This window comes from Castor canadensis, chromosome 4 (assembly GCF_047511655.1).
Source record: "Castor canadensis chromosome 4, mCasCan1.hap1v2, whole genome shotgun sequence".
In the NCBI taxonomy this organism is placed as follows: domain Eukaryota; kingdom Metazoa; phylum Chordata; class Mammalia; order Rodentia; family Castoridae; genus Castor; species Castor canadensis.
The window spans coordinates 141,459,823-141,485,199 of NC_133389.1; the positions used below are offsets into that span (position 1 = coordinate 141,459,823).

At 36.3% G+C, this 25,377-nt stretch overlaps 1 protein-coding gene across 7 annotated transcripts in view; it reads right to left on the reverse strand.

Annotated features, from left to right (window-relative positions):
• Hibch (3-hydroxyisobutyryl-CoA hydrolase) overlaps positions 1 to 25,377 on the reverse strand; it is a 102,064-nt gene that overhangs the window by 66,177 nt on the left and 10,510 nt on the right. For 6 of the 7 annotated variants that reach the window (XM_074071270.1, XM_020179891.2, XM_020179888.2 and 3 more), the window contains 4 exons: positions 22,853 to 22,993; positions 21,520 to 21,604; positions 17,791 to 17,871; positions 8,791 to 8,843 (listed from right to left, as the gene is read on the reverse strand). In XM_074071270.1, coding sequence (XP_073927371.1) covers positions 8,791 to 8,843; positions 17,791 to 17,871; positions 21,520 to 21,604; positions 22,853 to 22,993 — 360 coding nt within the window. Of the gene's footprint in view, positions 1 to 8,790; positions 8,844 to 17,790; positions 17,872 to 21,519; positions 21,605 to 22,852; positions 22,994 to 24,570; positions 24,702 to 25,377 lie in introns of all 7 variants that reach the window. The other variant, XM_020179890.2, reaches the window with a different exon arrangement.

Consider the following 25,377-nt stretch of genomic DNA (forward strand, 5'->3'; position numbering starts at 1 on the left):
TCACTTTCCTCTCACAGTTCCTCCTATGTTGCTAATATCTCAGTCTTAAAGGAGGCTCTTTTCATTTCTTAAAGAGCTTTAAAGTGTTTTATGATCTCAATAAATGCAGAAAAAGCCTTCAACAAAATTCAACATCCTTTCATGGGAAAGTTTTGACAACTAGGAATAGAAGGAACAAACCTCAGCATAATAAAGGCTATATATGACAAGCCTATAGCTAACATCATACCTAATGGGGAAAAACTGAAACTATTTCCTCTAAAGTCAGGACTAAGACAAGGGTGTCCACTCTCTCCACTCTTATTCAACACAGCTGTGGAATTCCTAGAGAGAACAAGAAGACAGGAAGAAGAAGAAAAAAAAAGGAATACAAATAGGAAAGGGAGACTATCCCTACTGCCAGATGACATGATCTTACCCTGAAAAAATCAAAAAATTCAACCAAAAAACTCCTAGACATCATAAACACCTCTAGCAAAGAAGGATACAAAATCAATTTTCAAAACTCAGTTGCTTTTCTATATACGAACAATGAACAGACTAAGAAAGAATATAGGAAAACAATTCCATTTACAACAGTTTAAGAAAATAAAATATGTAGGAATAAACTTAACAAAGGAAAGACCTCTACAATGAAAACTATAAACCACTGAAGAAGATGACTAGAAAAGATGGAAAGATCTCTCATGCTCATGAATTGGCAGAATTAATATTGTGAAAATGGCTATATTTTCAAAAGTAGTCTACATGTTCAATGTAATCCCCACCAAAATTCCAATGACATTCACCACAGAGACTGAAAAATTAACCCTAAAGTTCATTTGGAAGCACAATAGACCAAGACTAGCCAAGGCAATGCTGAGCAAAAAGAGCAATGCTAGAGGTAACACAATACCCAGCTTCAAACTATACTACAGAGACATAGCAATAAAAATAACATGGTACTGGCACAAAAACATATATGAAGACCAGTGGAACAGAAGACCCAGATATGATTCCACGTAGCTACTCCCACCTGATTTTTGACAAAATCACCCAAAACAGATGATGAAGAAAAGACAGCCTCTTTAACAAATGTTGCTGGGAAAATTGGATTATTTTCATGCAGAAAACTGAAACTAGATCCATGTCTTTTACCCTGTACAAGTATCAGCTCAAAGTGGATTAAGGACCTTAATGGCTATCATCAAGAATACAAACAAAAACAAATGTTGGTGAGGATGTGGGGGAAAGGGAACCCTCATACATTGTTGCTGTGAATGTAAATTAGTACAACCACTATGGAAAACAGTATGGATTCCTCAAAAAACTAAAAATGGAACTACCATATGATCGACCAATACTACTCCTAGGAATATACCTGAAGGAATATAAGTCAGGTTACTATAAAGGCACCTGTATACCCATGTTTATTGCAGCATTATTCACAATAGTTAAGCTATGGAAACAGCCAAGAAGCCCCACTACTGATAAATGGATTAAAAAAATTTGGTATTTATATACAATGGAATTTTATTCAGCCATAAAAAAGAATGAAATTTTGTCAGCTGCAGATAAATGGATGGAACTGCAGAACATTACCTTAAGTGAAGTTAGCCAGGTTCAGAAAGCCAAAGGCTGCATGTTTTCTCTCATGTGTGTAATATAGATGCAATATAAATACAAGCAATATTATGAAAAGCAGGTCACACTATTGGGAGGTCAACTATAAGAGAGTGATGGCAAAAGAAAGAAGTTAGGAAGGTGAGTATGGTTGATGTACTTCCTGTACGAGAATGAATACAGAATCTTTAAACCTGTTGAAATCACCAGGAGAAGGGGCCTAAAGTAGAAAGGAGAAAAATAGAGATGAACCAATTTGGGTTATATACATATAAACATGGAAATGTCACAAGGAAACTTCCTGTATAGCTATCTTACTCAAAAATGTCATTTTGTTTTTTTACAAATATGGAGAACAGGAGAGCAAAACAGGTTCTGCCTGGGGGGTTGATACCAGTGATAGGGGTGTAGGAGGGTGGGGAGAGGGTGTAGGAGGGTGAATATGGTGCCAATATTGTATACACATGTATGCACAAGAAAAATGAGACCTGTTGAAAATATTGTAGGAATGGGGGAAGGGGGAGTAGTAAAGGAGAATGATGGAGGGGGTGAATTCAACTATGATATACTGTAAGAACTTCTGTAAATGTCAAAATGAATCCCCAGCACAACAATAAATTTTAAAAAATTGAAATAAAAGAGTTTTAAAGTGTTTAAAAATAAGAGAGAAAGAGACTTAAAAGATGGGGGGGTAAAGCAAAGGAAGCAGAATTCAAGTTTTTCTGAAAGTCTTTAACTTAGTAAAATAAATCATTTAATCTCTTCTTTCAGATTCCATTAAGCTCTCTGGTTCCAATAAATGTTATTAAGAAAAACCCAGCACTTTAATATAATAAAAGAAGGTTTTTAAAATGTCATCTTTTCAAGTATCATTAATAGTAACAAAAGAAAAATATCTTTTAAAACCAAGAAAGTACCAATTATATCTGACAGATCTTTGCAATATATTAACATACCTTAGAGGACTATTCATTCTTTTCATGAGGGACATGTCTCAAGTGACACTCAATAGTAGCTGATATAATCTGCTTCAGTCGCTCCCACTTAATTAAGCACTAGTCAACATTCCCTGTAGCTGGTCTAGGTCCTAAAAAAGTGATCCAGGTATCGTTTCCACTCCAATTATCACTTCTCAATCAGAATATACCAAAGGAGAATTCAGTCACTGGCCTAATTCGATTCTGTTCCTCTCTGGCTCTATTTTGCCTCTTTAACTTTTTTATTCCTGAGTCACTCTATTCTACAGATACCATGGATTCCAAGGACAACAGGATTGATGGATAAACACCTTTATGACAAGGAAGTGAAACAATCCCCAAAGCAATGGTGAGATCACCTCCAAATGGGAGCAATGACTCCATGACGGGAACTGAGACTATACCTGGGAACAGGAAAAAACCCTTCATAGGAACCACATTGCTTCTCTCAAGAAATGACAGAGATAATGTCTCCAGAACTACCTTGCTAAACCAGAATGAGAAAATGATCAAGAAAACCATAGCCTGACCAAGAACACCTGCTCTGTTAGCTGTGCAAATCTGCCAGCTATGCTAATCTCCAACCCCTACCTTTGTTTCCCTTTCCTATACAACCTCAAAGTTCCTGTTAGATCCTTGAAGACAGATCTTGCATCACTAAATCTCTTTGTTCTTCCCTTCTCTGCCCTTTACCACTGCTCGTCCCTTTAATTTAGTGTGTTGAGTCCTATTCCATCCACACTCCCAGAGCTAGGACTTTTGGCCTAAAACTTCTGTAACAAACGCTTGCTACAATATGCTTTTAAACATAGTTTTTCATCATTGATCATGGAAAAGAGAAGAAAATTACTTTCCCTCTACCCTTCTGAGTTCTTAGCCAGGACCCCTATAACAAAAGACAGATCAAGAGAAAAATAAATGTGCACATGAGGAGCATCCAGAGAAAAGTTAGAAATCTCTAGCTTACACAACCTCTTCAACTAAAAGAAAGATGTAGGAGAGGCATTTATGGGAAGGAGACCAGAAAAAGCATGGCAAACAAGAGTCAAGGTTTTGTTGTTTTTCTTATGGTACTGGAGTTTGAACTCAGGGCCTTTACCTTGATCCACTCCACCAGTCCTATTTTTGTGATGGATTTTTTTGAGATAGGGTCTCTTCAACGATTTGCCCAGGCTGGCTTCAAACCACAATCCTCTTATCTCTGCCTCCTGAGCAGCCAGGACTACAGGCAGTAGTCCAGTGCCCAGCCTGTCTTATAGTTAAAGTTGGTACCTTCTCCACTGGTATGGAATCTGATGATTCAGTCATCTCATTCTTCCTAGTGCAGAGAGAGATACCCTTATAAATGGAGATTTTTCCCTCTGATGTAATTTTCCTTGAAAAGGGATACCTTGCACTATATTCACAGCTTTTCCCATGCCTGCTGTATCTCAGAACAATCCTTATGATAAAGTGGTCCATTTGGGTTGGCACACTGGTCTTCTACAAATCCTGCTAGCAGGATCCTAAAGACGCTTTGAGAAATACAAAAACAATATCATCCATAATTTGAGTTGGCATGGGGGGGCAATACTGTTTATACTGCAAGAAGGATGAAAGAAGGGGAGAGAGGGAAGAAAGAAACAACTCTTCTTTAAATCCAGTTTGGTTGGGAAGAGAAATAGGAGTAGGACTGCAATGGTTTAATAAAATTTAAAGAATTTTCCTCTTTTCTATAGCTGCTTAAATTTTAATTTTTAAACAAACTTGCCTTCCTGTTATATATTAGCTTCAGAAAATGTGATTTAGAAAATGTGATTCAGAAATGTGTTTAAAGGGAAAAACAAATTAAAAATTTTTGTTATTCAAAAAAAAGTATTTCAAGTATCTCTTGAAGTATTTCAAGCATCTCTTTATAAACAATTATTTCTTTTCAGAAACACTGGAGGTCAATAATTTTACACAATTTTGATCAACTATGTGTAGAATCACTCAGTAACATTTTTATTTTATTATCTATCAAAATACTGAGTAACTTTAAATTTCATAAATCTGAAACCTAGTAGAATTTAGCCATCTCCTCTACAAAGTCCTGTTTTACTCCCCATGGCAGATACTGTGATAGTAAAACTTCTCCATGCTGGAAAAACAAGAATATACTTTCCATAGAAAAAAAAAGGGGGAGGGAAAGGAACCAAGCTCTATAGTATTATTTTTTGGACTATTCAAATTCTTAACAAAATTCCTATAAGAAAAAATGTACTGACCAGATCAAAACAAAGACAGAGACAATTATTATTCATACTTTTTCTTAAGCTTATTTGTCTCATCTTATTCTCGGTTCTGTAGTTGGTTAAATTAAATAAGTAGGTCACTGGCCTAAGATTGACTCTGTACCTTGAGTTCCTATGTAACAAACTAACAAAACCCAACCTTAGCACTTCAATCCATATCTAATTTAGGAGTATAGTTTTGTAATAAACAGCCAATCACAAGTAGCCAACTGATAAGACCATGCTCAAATAACGAAATTTTACTTTGCTTCTGTGTTCAGTCTATAAAAATAATGGTGAAGGAGGGTGAATATGTTGCAAACACAGTGTACACATGTATATAAATGGAAAATTGATACCTGTTGAAACTATTCCAGGAATGGGGGGAGGGGGGATGAAGGAGAATGGTGAAGGGGATGAATTCAAGTACGATATATTGTAAGAACTTTTGTAAATGCCACAATGTTCCCCCACCCAGCACAACAATTTTAAAAAATGTATTTATATGAAACTATAAAACACTAAAATTCTATTTAAAATTATGAAAATAAAAGCTTTGAGTAATAAATTGTGTTCTCCACATCTTAAGGAAATATCTTGGAAAGTAAGCCCTCCCTCTGGCATCAACAACAACATCTGAAAACTAACTTGTTCAAAATGCAAATTCTTGGGTCACACTCCAGACTGACTGAACTGGAAAAGGGGTGGGAAGAGGAACCTACACTTTAGCAAGTCCTCCAAGTGATTCTTATTCAAACAGGAGTATGAGAACCATTGGCTTTGGGGGATTTAGAGAGAAGTCCACAGGTGACACTGAACCACACACTAGCTAAGGCACTACACAGAGATCAACAATTATCTGACTTGCACTCTGATGTCACTAGGAAGCTTTAAAAATGCATAACTCAAATGCCAATGTCTGACTTAATGGTTATGGGAGATGAGGAAAGCCTGAGCACTGAGATTTTTAAAAGCTTCTCAAATGATTTTGCAGTTCAGTCAAGATTGAAAGCCACTGATCTACAGAACTATGGCTTTAAAAGCTAAAGTTCTTGAAGAGACTTACATTAAGGAAAGTATAAATAAGATAGGCAAATTAACTTTCAAAACCAAGACACATAAAGAACCATACTACAAAAAAGAGTCAGTTCGTGCCAATCTATTAATTTTACAATTTCAAAGACTATACACGATGTTCATTATTAGTGTCTGTTTCAATAAACAATGTATTTTTTATACACACACTGTGGATTTCTATTTGTTATGGGAAGTTTTGGGGAAAAGGCATTATAGTCTTTGCCTTTACAGAGGATCTAATATACTTGGGAGATAGGATATATTCTGAAGTAACAATAAAATACAAATGCCAAATTCAGAGTTCAGATTGAACTCTGAATTAGATGCAGAAGAAACTGCATCTAATTTTTATAACTGTTAAAAGAGGGAATTGGATGTGTGTTGGTGGGCAGACCTTATTAGAAGAAATGACAGTCTATTTTTAATTTTAAAGGGGAACTGATAAAATGTAATATTAGATGCCGGGCATGGTGGTATACATCTATAATTTCAACACTTGGGAGGATAAGGCAAAGGATTCTTAGTTTGAATAAGGACAGTCTGGAGCAAAAAAGTGAGACCCTGTCTCAAAAAATGAAATTCTTACTCAGGGGTTCTACGGATCACTGCAAATGGTGTGGCCATTTTCTCAGTTCTCCTACAGATTGTACATAACCAGTAGCATTCTAGAAGAATAAGCCAGAGATAGGACAGAAGCTAAGTCATCACATACAGTGGATTGCTTGTTTGGTGCTGGAGACTGAATCCAGGACCTCAAGCATGCAAAGCACACATTCTACTGTTAAGCCACAACTCCCAGTCCCACTCTCATCATTTATACCCTTTAAGTGTTTTTGAATGCTTTGTGAGAGCTTCTCAAAGTTGACCTTCACAGATACAACTTCAATCTTTGTAATATCAAGCCAATTCTTTCTAATCTACTACTTTCAAAGTGGAATGTCAGTTCTGCTATTTTAGTTCCTATGCATCCTTCCTTATGTTACCTTTTCCCCTTTCAACCTTTCATCTGACCGTACAGCGCTTTTTTCTTTTTGCATCACATTTTCTTACATGATATTAGACACATCCATTGCTTTATTTTCTTTTTTCCCTGGTTCTCTTTGCTTTACCTCAATGCTTCACATTATTTCCTTTCCCCTTCTTCCCATACAGTGTTTTTGTTATTGTTGTTTTGTTTTTTCCCTAAGAGAAGGTCTCACTGTGCAGCCCAGGCTGGCCTACAATTCACCATCTTCCTGTCTCCTCCTCCGGGGTGCTGGGATTACAGGTATGAGCCATCATGCCTGGCACTCCAGAACTTTTATGTTCCTCAGGTTAGCATTTCATCGACAAAGACAAAACAACCAAATCATGCCCAGTATCTGCCAACCAGAAGAGAGGAACAAACTGCTCTGGAGGGTGCTTTCTAACTGCACAGCTGCTAGTGGAATCCCTTTCCAAATGATGTGCAAGAGCTAAGCAAGTCCTGGTACCCAAGAGGCTTCATTTAAGATGATTCTATGAGAATAGAGGAGGGACTTCTTATTTTCCAAGTAACTGAATCTCTCAAATATTGAATGGACAGAATTTTTGAAATTTCACCCTTTGGCCTCCTACTACTTATATACCTAAGTCCTATCTATTGTTGGGGTTCAGAGCATGAACACCCAGGGGCCATATTTTAGAGGTCACTCTCTGACTTCCTCCCTCCCCCCTTTTTGTAAGAGAGCTAGTACTAAAGCAATTCTCTGCCCTACATCTCCTGAAGCACTTTATTATATCCTCATGTGAAAGCTGCCCTGCCTTATATCCAGAGAAAAGGAATAGTACACAGTAGCCAAGAAAAATCTGTGCAAACAGGCCTTGCTAAGTTTCCTCATTTATTACCATTGGGTCCTACCCCTTTTATCCAAGCATACTTTTACCCAACCATCCATTCTGCATTGAATCTGAACATAAAACCTGGGTCTGCAGGTCTTTGTTTCAGAAGGTTTGTTCCTGTGTTGTGTATAGCAGCTTTTTTATGCTTCTCCCTTGTTGATCATCTTTTGCTGTAGAGGTGTCACCTGTGTTTCTTGTAATGAGTCAGGAGATGCTACTTTTTCTCCCCAACACTTTCTTTCAAGGATCAGTTCAATTCACCATCTTCTCCATGCAATCCCTTTTCTGCCATGAAGATACAGTCTGACCCTGCACTTCTTTTAAAGGTTTATCTTTGTTATAATCAGGACCACACAATTTACTACTTGTTCTGTAATAATTTCATGTTTTCTCCTATTCCATATTGTTACTCAAAGCCAGGAATGTTTTAGACTCCTTTATAATAATGCAAAGGTAAAGTAAATATTTGTCAATTTATAGAATACTGTTTTCAAGAACTTTATAAAGACTGCAAACACCAAGCAAGGTGAGGTGGCACACTGTGCAATCCCAGCACTTACAAGGCTGAGGTAGGAGGATCATGAGTTTAAGACAGCCTGAGCTACATAGGGAGACCCTGACTCAAAAAAACCAAAGGCTACAGATGTAGCTTACTGGTGGAGCACTTGCTTAGCATGTACAAGGCCCCAAGTTCAATCCCTAGCAGTGCTGAAAAAGATAAAAAGGTTGTACATACACAAAACATGCAATCAGTTTCAGTTGCTTAAGAAAGCTTGCAATTCAAAAAGTTAAAATAGAATATAATATAATTAAGAACATACAATATTTTTTTGTGTTGAGATAGTCTAAAAGTGCTATAATCAAGTATTATATCCCAAATCTGCCAGCATCTGAAATCCAATCCACACATGATTTTGTTTCAATGAGTTCTATTGTATTACATTCATCACTTCACTTCTGTTTAACAATTATCTTTAATACAACTCACTCATATCAATGAAAATAGTAAAGAGTGAACGTACCCCACCCATTGTGATTCCATCAATAAGTGCAACATAAGGTTTTTGGCAAGAACCTAAAAGAAATAGAGGTATAGCTTTAGTTGCAATGTTTAAAAAATATTCATTTTTTCCAAAAATCACATTATATGGACTATTTTTCCTAGAAATTTTTTGCAAGAAATATCAAAGAAAACTACTATATGGCTTATCAAATATGTAACTTTTAAATGCCAATACTTACACACTCCTGATTAACTATTTGTTATAACTTAACATCTCAATTTGAAACAAATGTCTTACATTACTCAACTATTGAGAAGTATAATTAATATCTGTCTTTTAAGCTACAAATGTATACAGTTGTATTTTAAAGAACATATTTGCTCCTATACAAGTAAAGTATCTGGATATAGAGAAGTACAACATACAAAAAAAAAAAAAAACATGGACTGGGAGTTATAAGATCCAAATTCTAGTTCCAGCTTTATTATTTGACAATTCAATCAGGTATTAAATGATAAACATATTGGTTATATATGATATCTATGCATATCAGATAATGTTTCATCATCTGCACAATAAGACTTAAATGTATGTCCTCAACTTGAAAGTTCCAGCTTGAAAACTATCATAAAAACTTTTACTATTTTACCTCTCAGAGAAAGAGTTGCACAGAACATAACAAAAAGATAAATAACTGAGCTTCTATTATAGCTTATTGCCAATATTACTTCCTTACTGAAGGTCAATATAAACTGCAGAGTTTTGATCCATCTAGGAATTCTCAAAGTATTCCCAGTTACCCAAGAAGTCACCAAAATACAACTCAAAGTTCACGTTTACAGACACATCCATTGCCCTCACTTTTGACCTACAGTTCCCTAGACCTTTCTACGGAAAGAAATTATTGATCAGAATGGAAACATATATGTACACACAGATTGCACTTCAGCTAAAGATACATATTTTAGATAAAAAATATCAAGCACTAATTAATGCAGGACATGAATATAGAATCTACCAAATTTCTTATTGACTACATGTCATTAAAATGTATTGAAATCATATCCTGAAGGCTTCTCTCTGTATATTAACACTTTGCCAAATTCTTTTTTTTTTTTTTTTTTTCCTTAGAAAAATAAGAGGAAAAAAAGGCTGATTTATTTTCAAGTGATGGAAGGGAAATGATCTCAGATCAGGAAGTATATGTTAATTTGCACCAAATTTTGGCTCTGCAGCAGTGCTAAACAATGTCTGCATCTGAGGATGACATGGTGATGAATGGGACACGAAAGCATCTTTTATTGCTTCTCTTCTATTCTTTAGTGACTGGTGGGCATCTAGATACAGAATTTTTTTTTTTTCATTTTTCTTTTATTATTCATATGTGCATACAAGGCTTGGTTTATTTCTCCCCCCTGCCCCCACCCCCTCCCTTACCACCCACTCCACCCCCTCCCGCTCCCCCACTCAATACCCAGCAGAAATTATTTTGCCCTTATCTCTAATTTTGTTGTAGAGAGAGTATAAGCAATAATAGAAAGGAACAAGGGGTTTTGCTGGTTGAGATAAGGATAGCTATACAGGGCATTGACTCACATTGATTTCCTGTGCGTGGGTGTTACCTTCTAGGTTAATTCTTTTTAATCTAACCTTTTCTCTAGTTCCTGGTCTCCTTTTCCTATTGGCCTCAATTGCTTTAAGGTATCTGCTTTAGTTTCTCTGCATTAAGGGCAACAAATGCTAGCTAGTTTTTTAGGTGTCTTACCTATCCTCACCCCTCCCTTGTGTGCTCTCGCTTTTATCATGTGCTCATAGTCCAATCCCCTTGTTGTGTTTGCCCTTGATCTAATGTCCACATATGAGGGAGAACATACGATTTTTGGTCTTTTGAGCCAGGCTAACCTCACTCAGAATGATGTTCTCCAATTCCATCCATTTACCAGCGAATGATAACATTTCGTTCTTCTTCATGGCTGCATAAAATTCCATTGTGTATAGATACCACATTTTCTTAATCCATTCGTCAGTGCTGGGGCATCTTGGCTGTTTCCATAACTTGGCTATTGTGAATAGTGCCGCAATAAACATGGATGTGCAGGTGCCTCTGGAGTAACAGTCTTTTGGGTATATCCCCAAGAGTGGTATTGCTGGATCAAATGGTAGATCGATGTCCAGCTTTTTAAGTAGCCTCCAAATTTTTTTCCAGAGTGGTTGTACTAGTCTACATTCCCACCAACAGTGTAAGAGGGTTCCTTTTTCCCCGCATCCTCGCCAACACCTGTTGTTGGTGGTGTTGCTGATGATGGCTATTCTAACAGGGGTGAGGTGGAATCTTAGTGTGGTTTTAATTTGCATTTCCTTTATTGCTAGAGATGGTGAGCATTTTTTCATGTGTTTTCTGGCCATTTAAATTTCTTCTTTTGAGAAAGTTCTGTTTAGTTCACCTGCCCATTTCTTTATTGGTTCATTAGTTTTGGGAGAATTTAGTTTTTTAAGTTCCCTGTATATTCTGGTTATCAGTCCTTTGTCTGATGTATAGTTGGCAAATATTTTCTCCCACTCTGTGGGTGTTCTCTTCAGTTTAGAGACCATTTCTTTTGATAAACAGAAGCTTTTTAGTTTTATGAGGTCCCATTTATCTATGCTATCTCTTAGTTGCTGTGCTGCTGGGGTTTCATTGAGAAAGTTCTTACCTATACCTACTAACTCCAGAGTATTTCCTACTCTTTCTTGTATCAACTTAAGAGTTTGGGGTCTGATATTAAGATCCTTGATCCATTTTGAGTTAATCTTAGTATAGGGTGATATACATGGATCTAGTTTCAGTTTTTTGCAGACTGCTAACCAGTTTTCCCAGCAGTTTTTGTTGAAGAGGCTGCTATTTCTCCATCGTATATTTTTAGCTCCTTTGTCAAAGATAAGTTGCTTATAGTTGTGTGGCTTCATATCTGGATCCTCTATTCTGTTCCACTGGTCTTCATGTCTGTTTTTGTGCCAGTACCATGCTGTTTTTATTATTATTGCTTTGTAATATAGTTTGAAGTCAGGTATTGTGATACCTCCTGCATTGTTCTTTTGACTGAGTATTGCCTTGCCAAATTCTTTTTTGCAAACTACTTATTTTCTCCCATCTCCTTTTTATTTAGTTAAAAAAAACTACACTAATAGTCACTTGCCATATGTAACCATTTAATTACTATTAAATAAATAAAATTATTCAATAAAATAAAATTTTAAATTCAGTGGCTAGTGGCTCTCATACTGGATGGCATACATTTTTTTTTTCATTTTTCTTTTATTATTCATATGTGCATACAAGGCTTGGTTTATTTCTCCCCCCTGCCCCCACCCCCTCCCTTACCACCCACTCCACCCCCTCCCGCTCCCCCACTCAATACCCAGCAGAAACTATTTTGCCCTTATCTCTAATTTTGTTGTAGAGAGAGTATAAGCAATAATAGAAAGGAACAAGGGGTTTTGCTGGTTGAGATAAGGATAGCTATACAGGGCATTGACTCACATTGATTTCCTGAGCGTGGGTGTTACCTTCTAGGTTAATTCTTTTTAATCTAACCTTTTCTCTAGTTCCTGGTCCCCTTTTCCTATTGGCCTCAGTTGCTTTAAGGTATCTGCTTTAGTTTCTCTGCATTAAGGGCAACAAATGCTAGCTAGTTTTTTAGGTGTCTTACCTATCCTCACCCCTCCCTTGTGTGCTCTCGCTTTTATCATGTGCTCATAGTCCAATCCCCTTGTTGTGTTTGCCCTTGATCTAATGTCCACATATGAGGGAGAACATACGATTTTTGGTCTTTTGAGCCAGGCTAACCTCACTCAGAATGATGTTCTCCAATTCCATCCATTTACCAGCGAATGATAACATTTCGTTCTTCTTCATGGCTGCATAAAATTCCATTGTGTATAGATACCACATTTTCTTAATCCATTCGTCAGTGCTGGGGCATCTTGGCTGTTTCCATAACTTGGCTATTGTGAATAGTGCCGCAATAAACATGGATGTGCAGGTGCCTCTGGAGTAACAGTCTTTTGGGTATATCCCCAAGAGTGGTATTGCTGGATCAAATGGTAGATCGATGTCCAGCTTTTTAAGTAGCCTCCAAATTTTTTTCCAGAGTGGTTGTACTAGTCTACATTCCTACCAACAGTGTAAGAGGGTTCCTTTTTCCCCGCATCCTCGCCAACACCTGTTGTTGGTGGTGTTGCTGATGATGGCTATTCTAACAGGGGTGAGGTGGAATCTTAGTGTGGTTTTAATTTGCATTTCCTTTATTGCTAGAGGTGGTGAGCATTTTTTCATGTGTTTTCTGGCCATTTGAATTTCTTCTTTTGAGAAAGTTCTGTTTAGTTCACATGCCCATTTCTTTATTGGTTCATTAGTTTTGGGAGAATTTAGTTTTTTAAGTTCCCTGTATATTCTGGTTATCAGTCCTTTGTCTGATGTATAGTTGGCAAATATTTTCTCCCACTCTGTGGGTGTTCTCTTCAGTTTAGAGACCATTTCTTTTGATGAACAGAAGCTTTTTAGTTTTATGAGGTCCCATTTATCTATGCTATCTCTTAGTTGCTGTGCTGCTGGGGTTTCATTGAGAAAGTTCTTACCTATACCTACTAACTCCAGAGTATTTCCTACTCTTTCTTGTATCAACTTAAGAGTTTGGGGTCTGATATTAAGATCCTTGATCCATTTTGAGTTAATCTTGGTATAGGGTGATATACATGGATCTAGTTTCAGTTTTTTGCAGACTGCTAACCAGTTTTCCCAGCAGTTTTTGTTGAAAAGGCTGCTATTTCTCCATTGTATATTTTTAGCTCCTTTGTCAAAGATAAGTTGCTTATAGTTGTGTGGCTTCATATCTGGATCCTCTATTCTGTTCCACTGGTCTTCACGTCTGTTTTTGTGCCAGTACCATGCTGTTTTTATTATTATTGCTTTGTAATATAGTTTGAAGTCAGGTATTGTGATACCTCCTGCATTGTTCTTTTGACTGAGTATTGCCTTGGCTATTCGTGGCCTCTTGAGTTTCCATATAAATTTAACAGTAGATTTTTCAATCTCTTTGATGAATGTCATTGGAATTTTGATGGGAATTGCATTAAACATGTAGATTACTTTTGGGAGTATAGACATTTTTACTATGTTGATTCTACCAATCCATGAGCATGGGAGATCTCTCCACTTTCTAGAGTCTTCCTCAATCTCTTTCTTCAGAAGTGTATAGTTTTCCTTGTAGAGGTCTTTCACATCTTTTGTTAGGTTTACACCTAGGTATTTGATTTTTTTTGAGGCTATTGTAAATGGAATTGTTTTCATACATTCTTTTTCCGTTTGCTCATTGTTAGTGTATAGAAATGCTAATGATTTTTCTATGTTGATTTTATATCCTGCTACCTTGCTATAGCTATTGATGATGTCTAGAAGCTTCTGAGTAGAGTTTTTTGGGTCTTTAAGGTATAGGATCATGTCGTCTGCAAATAGGGATATTTTGACAGTTTCTTTACCTATTTGTATTCCTTTTATTCCTTCTTCTTGCCTAATTGCTCTGGCTAGGAATTCCAGTACTATGTTGAATAGGAGTGGAGATAGTGGGCATCCTTGTCTGGTTCCTGATTTTAGAGGGAATGGTTTTAATTTTTCTCCGTTAAGTATAATGCTGGCTGTAGGTTTGTCATATATAGCTTTTATAATGTTGAGGAACTTTCCTTCTATTCCTAGTTTTCTTAGAGCTTTTATCATGAAATGATGTTGGATCTTATCAAAGGCTTTTTCTGCATCTATTGAGATGATCAAGTGGTTTTTGTCTTTGCTTCTGTTAATGTGGTTTATTACGTTTATTGATTTTCGTATGTTGAACCACCCCTGCACTGGATGGCATACATAACAGAATGTTTTCATCATTGCTGAAAGTCCTATTGGACAGTATTCATATGCAAATATTTAGGTAAATAAAATAACTGTAAAAGAAAATTTTATATGTGGAATTTTTTAGTTTAAAACAGCAGATAGCTGTCCATTCAATTTGAGCTAAGTAGAAAACAGTCCCCTTTTCCTATGTCAAAACCACAGAATTTATAGAACAAAGAAATTCTCAATTTACACCCAAATTCAAAGTCAACCTGGGAAATTCTCAGGTGCCAGAAACACATAAGAAACTCAAAGTTAAAAGCTAAGTGTAAGCTACAGCCAAAGATTATGAGCTGTACAATCTGCTACATGCATAAAGCTCCAAGTTAAAAGATGCTATTTCATTTATAAACAAGGCTAGAACTCCATCTACTGATCCTGGAACTCAGTAAGGATGCAAGCCTTCTCCAGGAGAGAAAAAGGCTAAGAAAGTAAATGCTCAAGCTCTAAATAATAATTACCACCATCAGGGCTGAACAAATAAAACACCCTTAACAAGTATGAAATATTGTTAAGTAATGTCCTTAACTTGGTATAAGGAGACTTACACCCACATGTGACAATTTAAAAAGCTTTCTCACTGATACCCAGAACAAAAAAACACTATAACTATTCAACATTAAACAGAGGTTCTAGCTAAACTATTAACAGGAAAAGTCTAACACAAGGATTAGAAAGACGTGAAAAACTTATGTGCAGAGAGAATTGCTTATGCAGAAAAGTGAAGGAAATCTACAGAAATACCATCAGAATTAACCAGAGAATTCAGCAGCATTGTTGAATATAAAAAGATCTGACAGAAATACCACTCAAAAAACATATTAGGAAAATAACCATTAAATGCAGTAATAATAACCACAAGCTACCTAAGAGTAAATCTTTTAAAAGGAAAAAATGTTAAAGCAATACATTTATGGGGAAAATTTAAAGGAATTATGGAAGGACATAAAAAAGCCAACTGGAAGAAAATGTTCTAAGACTGATTTGTGATGACACTTGCACAACTTGGTAATTTGCTAAAAATTATTGGACTGCAACTTGAAATGGGTGAATTCTTATAAATTATAAATCCATAAATTTTTTTTTAAAGATTCAGTACCAAAGATGTCAGTCTTCCCAAATTAATGCATAATTCACTGTCATTCCAATAAAAAATCTCCAAGAGATTGATATCAGTCCCTGCTGCTGTTCCCCAGTGCTAGGGCTTCTGAGCTACACCCCAGGCCTCTACAGAATCTTTTGTGGAACCAGACAAAACAATTCTTAAATTCAAATGTAAGATCAAAAAATCCAATAGTAGCTATGACAAAAGATGCATAGAAAAAGAAAAGTCTTATGCTTTGAGGGAGAATTTGGAAACAAAATGAAGGATCTATAAATGCTATGATTCATCCATTCCACGTATTATTTTCTAGAGAAACATATGGATAGTAAAAGGAATATATAAGGGTGTAACCATCTATATTTGTAAAAACTGAAAATAACCTAAAATATTCACAAATGTAGAATAGTTAATTATGGGGTATATTCATACTTTTGGACGCTATAGAACAGTTACACTCTGTTTTTAAAAACAATTTATGGAATGCTATATAGATGCTCCTCAACTTACAATGGGAATTTGTCTGAATAAAACCACTGTAAGGTGAAAATATTTCAAAACTGAATTTAATACATCTACCCAATGCCCAACTTAATACATTACATTGTGTGGCATCGTTGTTGACCCTTGTGATCTGATGGCTGACAGGAAGCTACAGCTTGCTGCTGTGATGCAGCATCATGAAAGAGCATCATAATGCATTATCACTAGCCCAAGAAAAGTTCCACACTCAAAATGTGAAGTAGTTTCTACAAAATGCATATTGCTTTTACACCATTATAAAGTTTAAGAATTAAATTGAATCATCCTAAGTTGGTGTATAGCTGTATATAGTAAGATAGTATTTATGTAAATTTCAGAACATAAAGTAATAGTTCATACATATGTAGTAAAAGATACAAAATACTTTTAGAGGTTATATTACAAATTAATAACAATGACAGCTTTTGAGGATAGATAATGGTGGCTTCTGGTAAGAGAAAGGAAAAAAATCACAAAATGGGACAAACTGTAACTTTAAATTTTATAGTACTGCATTTCTCTTAAATAAACTTTACAACATCAAGCAAAAACAAAATATTGTCTGTTTTCTGTTATGTCTGCACTGGTGGGTACAAAAATATTATGTAACTGTCTGTAATTTAACTTTTGAAAACACGTGTTTAGTAAAAGTACTGTTTGGTTTCCACTGAGACCTAAAACCTTAACTATGAAGAAATTTTCATTCCAAAGTTCCTTAAGAACTAGGAAACAGGGCTGTCAAAGTGGCTCAAGTGGTAGAGCACCAGCCTAGCAAGCATGTGATGCTAGATTCAAACCCTAATACTGCCAAAACCAACCAAACAAACAAATTAATTAAAATTTTAAAAAATTAGGACCTGATACTTCCATTTTTTACAGAAATCTGGGACCCAAGTTTTTTGTTTTCCAAGGAAGCTAGTTACATGATCAATCAGGAACCCATATTTTCATATTGATTTTATGACAATTAGCAGTTTGGCACAGCCTGAAAATACTTAACATGCAACTGTTCTAGAAGAAGCAGTCAGAATAGTTTAATCAACTTTATTTATGCCCAAACACATAGATTATAAAAGTTTCAATAACAGCACATATTGGAGTCAGGCATGGTGGCTCACAACTGGAATCCTACCACTTAGTAGGCTAAGACTGATTTGAGGCCAGTCTAGGTAAAAAGTTCACGAGACACCATCTCAACCAATAGCTGGGTGCAGTGGTTCATGCCTGTCACCCCAGTGATGGCAGAAAGCATAAAACAGGAGGATCAAAGTTTAGGCAGGCCTGGGCAAAAAAGCAAGACCCTATCTCCAAGGAAACCAGAGCAAAAAGGCCTGTAGGTGTGACTCAAACAGTAGAAGTGCCTGCCTAGCAAGAGTAAAAAAATAAAAAGAGTGCCTATTGGTAACATCTAACAAACCAAACTGTCTATCCCATTTCTTGATTTCATTTTCAAAACTTAGCAGAGTACACATACCAATGGCATTGTTCAGTATATATTCTTCTCTGAAGAAATCTTGAGCCAGCCTCTGTTTTGCCTTTGAAGCTTCAGAGATTACTATGGAAGAAAGAAAAGAATGAAGGGAACAGTGTTTCTAGTCAATATAGTCAAATATGTTTAAAAAAATGGTGATAACTGAGTACTGGAGGGAGAGGGACTACAGAATGGCTTGTAAATGTTTTAAAGTTACTGGTGCCACAGACATATTACACTTAGAGATTCACAGACAATGTCAAATCTTCAAGGCAAAAAGTTTTATTCTACTTACTGTGATACTATGATATATATATATTTTTATTTTCATCCACAGTTTCTGGCTCTTTTAACCATTCTCTAAGACAAGCCATAGAAACTTCTCTTCCCCAAAGTAGGTCACACACTTTACTTTTTCCTGCCCATCTGTCTTGGAACTGGTCATGAAGACATTCTCTGCCCCACCTCCCTGTCCAACAGAAGATCATAAGAACCCCCAGTTGAGAAGTCCTGCCCAGGACCTGGGAGGAAGGTATGCTGCACAGAGAGGCAAGGAAAATTTGAATAGGCAGTGGGTTTCCCTACTCAGTGTATTAGCAGTAGATCGTACCATTTTTGTTCAATACATTTCTGCAAGGATGTCCATATTTCACTTGTATTCATAAAATGAAGTCTCCAGAAAAATCCAAAGAACAAAGTTTGGAGAGCTTCAGAAGTTGCTGAAGGGTGGTGCAGCCAAGGAGGGCATGGAAGCTTTTCCCAATACTTTGCCCTCTGCCTTGTATCCTTTATGATATCCTTGTAATAAACCAGCACGTGTGTTTCCCTGAGTTCTGTGAGCTACTCAAACACACAAAACGGTGGAGTTACTCAAAACATTAACTGAAAGCACGGAGTGATGGGAGCCCCATTTATGCCCACTGAGCACAGGTACACAAACCTGGGGCTTGCAATTGGAATCTAACATGGAAGGGTTGGGCAGTCTTGGAACCTTAGTCCTCAATCTGTGGGATCTGGACGCTACCTCCAGGTAGATAGTATCAGAACTGAATTGACTCAGAGGACAACCAACTGCCATCCAAACAGAACTGAGTACTTGCTTAGTATGTAGGAAAACCCCACACATTTGGCATCACAAGTGATCTGTGTTGTGACACTACAGTAAGAGAAACTGAGCTTGAGTTCATTTTTCCTTCACTATAGAGACTTACTACATTCCTATTATCCTTCTTACAAAGTTGTTAAATTAGAAGTTATTCATTGGTACACACTACACCTTCCAGCACCTAAATACACATTTGTAATACACACCTTTCCTTTGACACCAATTCCTAAAATAAAGTATGTTAGACATACATACGTGAATGATCCACATTAATTTAAGCATAAGCCATCTATTGAGCATCTCTTACAGACCAAACACTATTTTAGGTGCTACAGATAAGACAACAATGGAAGACAGCTGTCCTTGAGTTCAGACTAATGAAAAAGACTACAGAAGTACACTTTTTGTGCTATATATGTTATAGATAGCATAAATAAATATATGGTGAGCAGGAAGATGTGATTACAGGAGGACTTTCCAGAAGAGGTCAAGACTGAGCCAAAATAGGTAGGAATTTGAAAAAATATGTAAGAATTTCCCAGAAAATAATAGGAGGGAAAAGTTCCAGATAGAGGAAGCAGTACCTACAAACACACAAAAGCAAGAAAGAAAAGAGTAAAATCAAGAAGTTTTAGGATGGACATGGTGGTACATCCCTATAATCCAGCTACTCAGGAGGCAAAGACAGGAGCATCACAACTTTGAAGCTTAGCCTGGGTAAAAATGAGACCTTATCTCAAAAACAAATTAAAAATGGGGGAGGGGAGGGCAGGCATTGCTGGAGGCATGATTCAAGTGGTAGAGCACTTGCCTAGCAAGCATGAGGCCTTGGGTTTAATCTCTAGTACAGGGGAAAAAAAAGAATCGAGTAGTTTTAAAAGACTAAAAGGAAATGGTAAAAGGTGAGGCGAGAGGGGCCAACAAGAAAATAAAGATAGTAACATCCTTGTCTATTAATAATGTCAATGGAGAGAGAACTTCTCAAAGGCAGTGCTACAGCACACTGCCACCTGATGGGTACTATCTAATGGCCTCATTCTAGTGAAGTCTTCCATCATCCAGACTCCACATCCCTACTGTACTCATTCCATTCAATCAAGACTGCTATCAAACTTTCCTTCTCCATATACTGCAAGCTCACATGCCTTTCCTATCTTTATGTCCTACAAGAATTGTCTGCTATACTACAAATTAAATGTACAGGTCTCCATTTTTATGGAAAAGATTATCTAAGAACTGCCGATTAAATTTTAAGGCTAGTTGTCCCTTGGTATCTATGGAGGATTGGTTCCAGGACCCTGCCCTCAGTGTCTTATGTGAAATGGCTCAGTATTTGCACACAGCCTATGCACATTCTCCCATGTACTTTGTCATCCCTAGATGACCTACAATACCTAATATAATGTAAATAGTTGCTACACTGGGCTGCCTAGGGAAAAATGAGAAGGACAAAAGTCTGTACCTGTTCAGTACAGATGCAATTTTTTCCCAAAGTATTCTCAATCTGCCATTAATTGAATCCATGGATGCAAAATCTGCAGATATAAAAGCCAACCATATCTTCCTTCACCATGTTTCATACATTGACTTCTTTTCCTGGTTTTTAACAGAAAGAGCTCATATCTAATTTTGCCATTCTGAGATCTCACTGATTAAATAAATGAATAAATGAAAAAGCTCCCTATCTGCTGTCCTTATGTGTGCCAATCCAAAAGAAAATGAATGTAAGCTGTATTGCTTTTGGAAAGAAGGTCTTACACTAAAACCTTCTCAGATTTCCTTCTAATCTTATTCTAATCTTGTTTGATTCTAATTAATTAGCTTCCTATAAATTAAAGTTAAATGATGCTCACAAATCACCTTTGAAAATTTTTTGGAGTGCCTATGATCATCTTGAATATTCTGGTAATATTAACTAACTACGTAACTTTGATCCTGAGAACAAATATTTCTTCTCTTTTATAGTTCAATATGTACAGAGTGACCTGAACAATTAGAAAGTGATTTTTCTTAAATTTATCTCTATATGTTTAATCACATGAAAAATGTATATTCAATAGGGCAGCCACTCAAACCACGCACACAAAAGATGCTTTGGATCCTGAGCAGTAGGAAAGCACACGAACAGTTTTGGAAAGACATGCATGCATGTCACACTAGAGGACTGGCAAGTCACTCAACACACTGCGTGACTAACAGAACTGCTTAATATCATCCACTCTATAATACAAACTGGAGCCACATACCATAATTAGATATTTTAAGAAGATTCATAGCAGGAAACAAAGTATCTAAATTTCAGAAGAGTAAATAAAATTTTAAAAATCCTATTTCCCTCACTTTCTAACATAACCTACAAAAGATAAGTCTCCAATTTTTTCTAACATTTTAATTATTAACCTATAACAAAAGAGTCTAAAATGCAAAGCAAATTATAAATCCCCTCCCCCAATTTTTCTTTTCTTTTTTTTGGTGGCACTGGGGTTTGAACTCAGGGTTTCAGGCTTGCTAAGCAAGCACTCTACCACTTGAGCCCTACCAACACCCCTTACCCCAAAATTTGCCAATACTCTGTCAGTTCTAGTCAGGGAAACTCATTTACCTGGGGGCAGGGAAGCAGTCTTTACCTTTTATATCACCACCAGCACAGAAAGCCTTTTCTCCAGCTCCCTTTATAATGATCAGGAACGTGTCAGGATCTTGTTCCCACTTCTATTCAAAGGCAAAATAAGATGGTATAAGCACATTATAAATAAAAACTTATAATGATATATCCATATCACATGTACACATACACATTCATATAGATGTGTGTATATATACACGTCCCTTTATAAAATATCCAGAAGAATGGATCCCATTCATACTATTCATTGTGGAATGAACTTCATTTTCTTCTCTGAGATAAAGTAAGAGTCTATTCCATCAAGGGTGCTCCATGAGTACCATTTTATGATCCAAATTTCATAAGGGTATTTCAGGTATCTGCCAAAACCTTGAGACCAAGATGAATAACTATATACTTAATGACAGTTCACATAAATTTATAAATCTGGTAACACAAAGGTTATACAGAGCAATAACCACAGTAATACAGGGCTCTGTTCTACTGAAAAGATGTATAAGGAACAGAGTGAAACCACTTCCAATACTGATCAAATATGCAACTGGAGTTGATAAGGACTGCTAATAAAGAGGTAGGATGGGGGTTTGGGGTGCAACTCAGTGGTTGAGCACTTGCCCAGCATGCATGAGGCAATGGATTTGATCCTCAGCACCACCAAAAAAAAAAAAAAAAAAAAAAAGGATGAATGAATCAAAAGCCAGCAGAAGCCAGAGACAGTGATGCACACCTGTAAACCCAGCTACTCAGTAGGCCAGAGGCTAGAGAATTCAGAGTTTGAGGCTAGCCCAGTCAAAGTTAGCGATACCCTATCTCACAACCAAAAGGGCTGGTGATACGGCTCAATCATGCATGATTGTTCAACATGTATGAGGTCCTGAGTTTGATCCCCAGCACCACTAAATAAATGAATGAACAAATGAATATATAAATAATAGTATGAAAGAATCAAGAGCCACACAGTTTAAAAACTGTCTTCAAACCAAAAGGCTGTCATGTACAAGCAGATTAGACCTGTTCGCTCATATTCTCAGAAGCAGGGCCAGAATCAATGTTCAAAATGCCAGAGAAACAAGCAGTGGCAGAACACAAAAAAGAAACTTGTGAAAAATAAGAGTTATGTAAAAGAAGAAGGGGCTGTCTCATAAGGCAACAATCTTTCTATTAGCAAGAGCACTCAAGGATAATCACACAGGAAAGTACTGAGGACTCAATCAATTGGGCCTAGATGTAGATTCAAGAGAGTCCTATGTTTTCATCAGATAAAATACCATAAATCTTCTACTATAACTTACTTTACAAAGAATCCATATAAATGTTTTCAGAAAATTACAGACCTTCAGCTGGGGATAAATCTGTCGAATCATATTCTGGGTCAGTGCATTGAGTAACTTCGGTCTGTTCAGTGTTATCACTCCTGCACAACCTTTTCTTTCCAACAACACTTCTCCTGCCGCTTCTGTGTGCTTAGACATTCTCTGAGTAAACACAGAATAACTTTATGTCAAAATTCATATAGTTTTTATCATAAGGCCACAGAAAAACACACATAAAATACAAATCTTTCAAGTTAATAATTAAAGGAACAGATAACTATGAATATCTGACAAAGGTTTCTTAAACTCTGTAGACAGACATATTGCAAAGCAAACTACACATCCTCCAAATTTTTTATTTTTTTGTTCTGAGTGGACTTAATCAACTGATTTAGAATATAGCTTACTCCCAGAATTCTCTAAACTATAAAACACTCTTAAATGTTTTAATTTTTTTACTGCATTTTGAGCTCTATGTTAGGTGCTTAGAAAGCAAAGATGATTAAAAGCAGGCAAGTAATTCTGACTACAATAGCTATGGGCAAGTTAAAAAAAAGGGGGGGATATCTGGACTGAGCTTTGATGTATATTTTTTTAAAGGGTGGTAAGAATTGTAGAGAGAATTCTAAGAACATACTAAGCCATAAGCAATGAGTATTTGTAAACATTAAGGTGATAAACATGAGTGGAATAAAGGCTGGTTGAGGAAATGACTGATGGGAGGCTAGACAGAACAAGCAGTTTGAGGATAGATTATAAAATAAGTTCAGACTTACATGTAAAGATGGAAAAAAGCTGCTTGTGTTCTGACTCAGGGCCTCAGACAATAACTTAATCACTAAGTCTCACAGTTCATGTGATATACAGTATTAATAGAACACCTATAATGAACAGAGTTTAACTTATACAGCCATTTTTCAGATTCTATCTGTGACACGCTATCAGATTCATGTACCACCAATTTTAACATCTTCCTTTACTAAGGACAATACTTTAAACCTCACATTGGAAGTCAGTTTAAATAGAATTTTTTTTTGCTTTAGTGAGAGTGCTTACCTAGCATATGAAAGGCCATGAGTTCAACCCATAGAAATGAAAAAAAAAATTAAAAATTTTAACTAGGGTATGCCAATTAAAACTAAACAACACATTTGTAACTAAAATCTAATAAAATCCAAAGTCCACATTTTGATAGCATTAAACAATGTTTAAGTTCTCCTTTATAAAATCATGTTATATATTTAATGATATTAATTTTTATTAATATTCATTACCAAACAAAATAAAAATAATTTATATTCACTTAGAAGAGCTATAGCTATAGGAAAGGCTATCAAACAGAAAAAGTTGCATTTTAAAATTTAATTTCAGTTTCTCACCAGAGAAATTCCAATTAACAAGATTCTAACTGTAGTAACTACTTTTTAAGCAAATTGACAAAGGTCAAAAAGTTTGGATAGCCTATAATGTCCTGTGTGTGAGTAAGCAGACTGTGGAAGCATAATCACAGAGCCTAGGAGAAATAGTCTGACAACACTTTTTTTTTTTTTTTTTTTTTTGAGACAGGGTCTCACTATGCTGTCCAGGTTTGTCTACAATCTGTGGACTGAAGTGATCCTCCCACCTCAGCCTCCTAAGGAGCTGGGACTGTAGACATATGCCACCAGTCCTGTTTTTAAAGAACACACACTGACGCGCTAACGGCTGTTTCAGAATTTTACCCCACAGATTACACTTACCTATGGGCCAAATGAAACAAGTACAACATTAGTCAGAGCAATATCATTTGTAAGAATCCAGAAATGAGGCAGAGGTGTGGCTCAGTGGTACAGCATATGCTTAGAATGCATGTGAGGACCTGGGTTAGATCCTGGGGTGGGTTTGGGGCGGGGAGAGAGAGAGAGAGAGAGAAAGGAAAAGAGAGAGAAAGAAAGGGAGTGAGAGGAGTTGGAGGGAGAGAAAGAGAGTGCAAATGACCAAATGTCTATTAGTAAAAACCTAGTTAAACAGATTATGGTATTCACATGCTAGAGAGCCTTTAAAAACATTAGTAAATGAGGGGTGCATTTGGACAAGAGGAATAACCTTGAATGCTCTATAGTGAAGTAGGATAACTGGCTGGCAACAATTAGTTGAACATTTCAAAACAGCTAACAGAAAGCATTTTGAATGTTCCCAAAATAAATAATATGTCTAACCAATTACCCTGACCTGATCATTACAGATAATATTCATATATTGATATGCCATAATGTATAAATATGTATAATTACTATACCAATTAAATATGTTAAGTTAAAAAATAAAGGCCTACCCTACTCCATTGTGACCTTAACTAACTGCATCTTCAACAACACTGTTTCCAGATAAGGCCACATTCAGGACTAGGATTTCAACATAAGGGACTAAAGAGAAGGGGACATAACTCCATACAGAACAGTAATGTGGGATACAATTAGGGGAAATTGAAAGTGGGTAAGGAATACAAGAACTGTATATACTATTGTTATAACTTTTGTGTGGATCTCAAATTACTGTAAAATAAA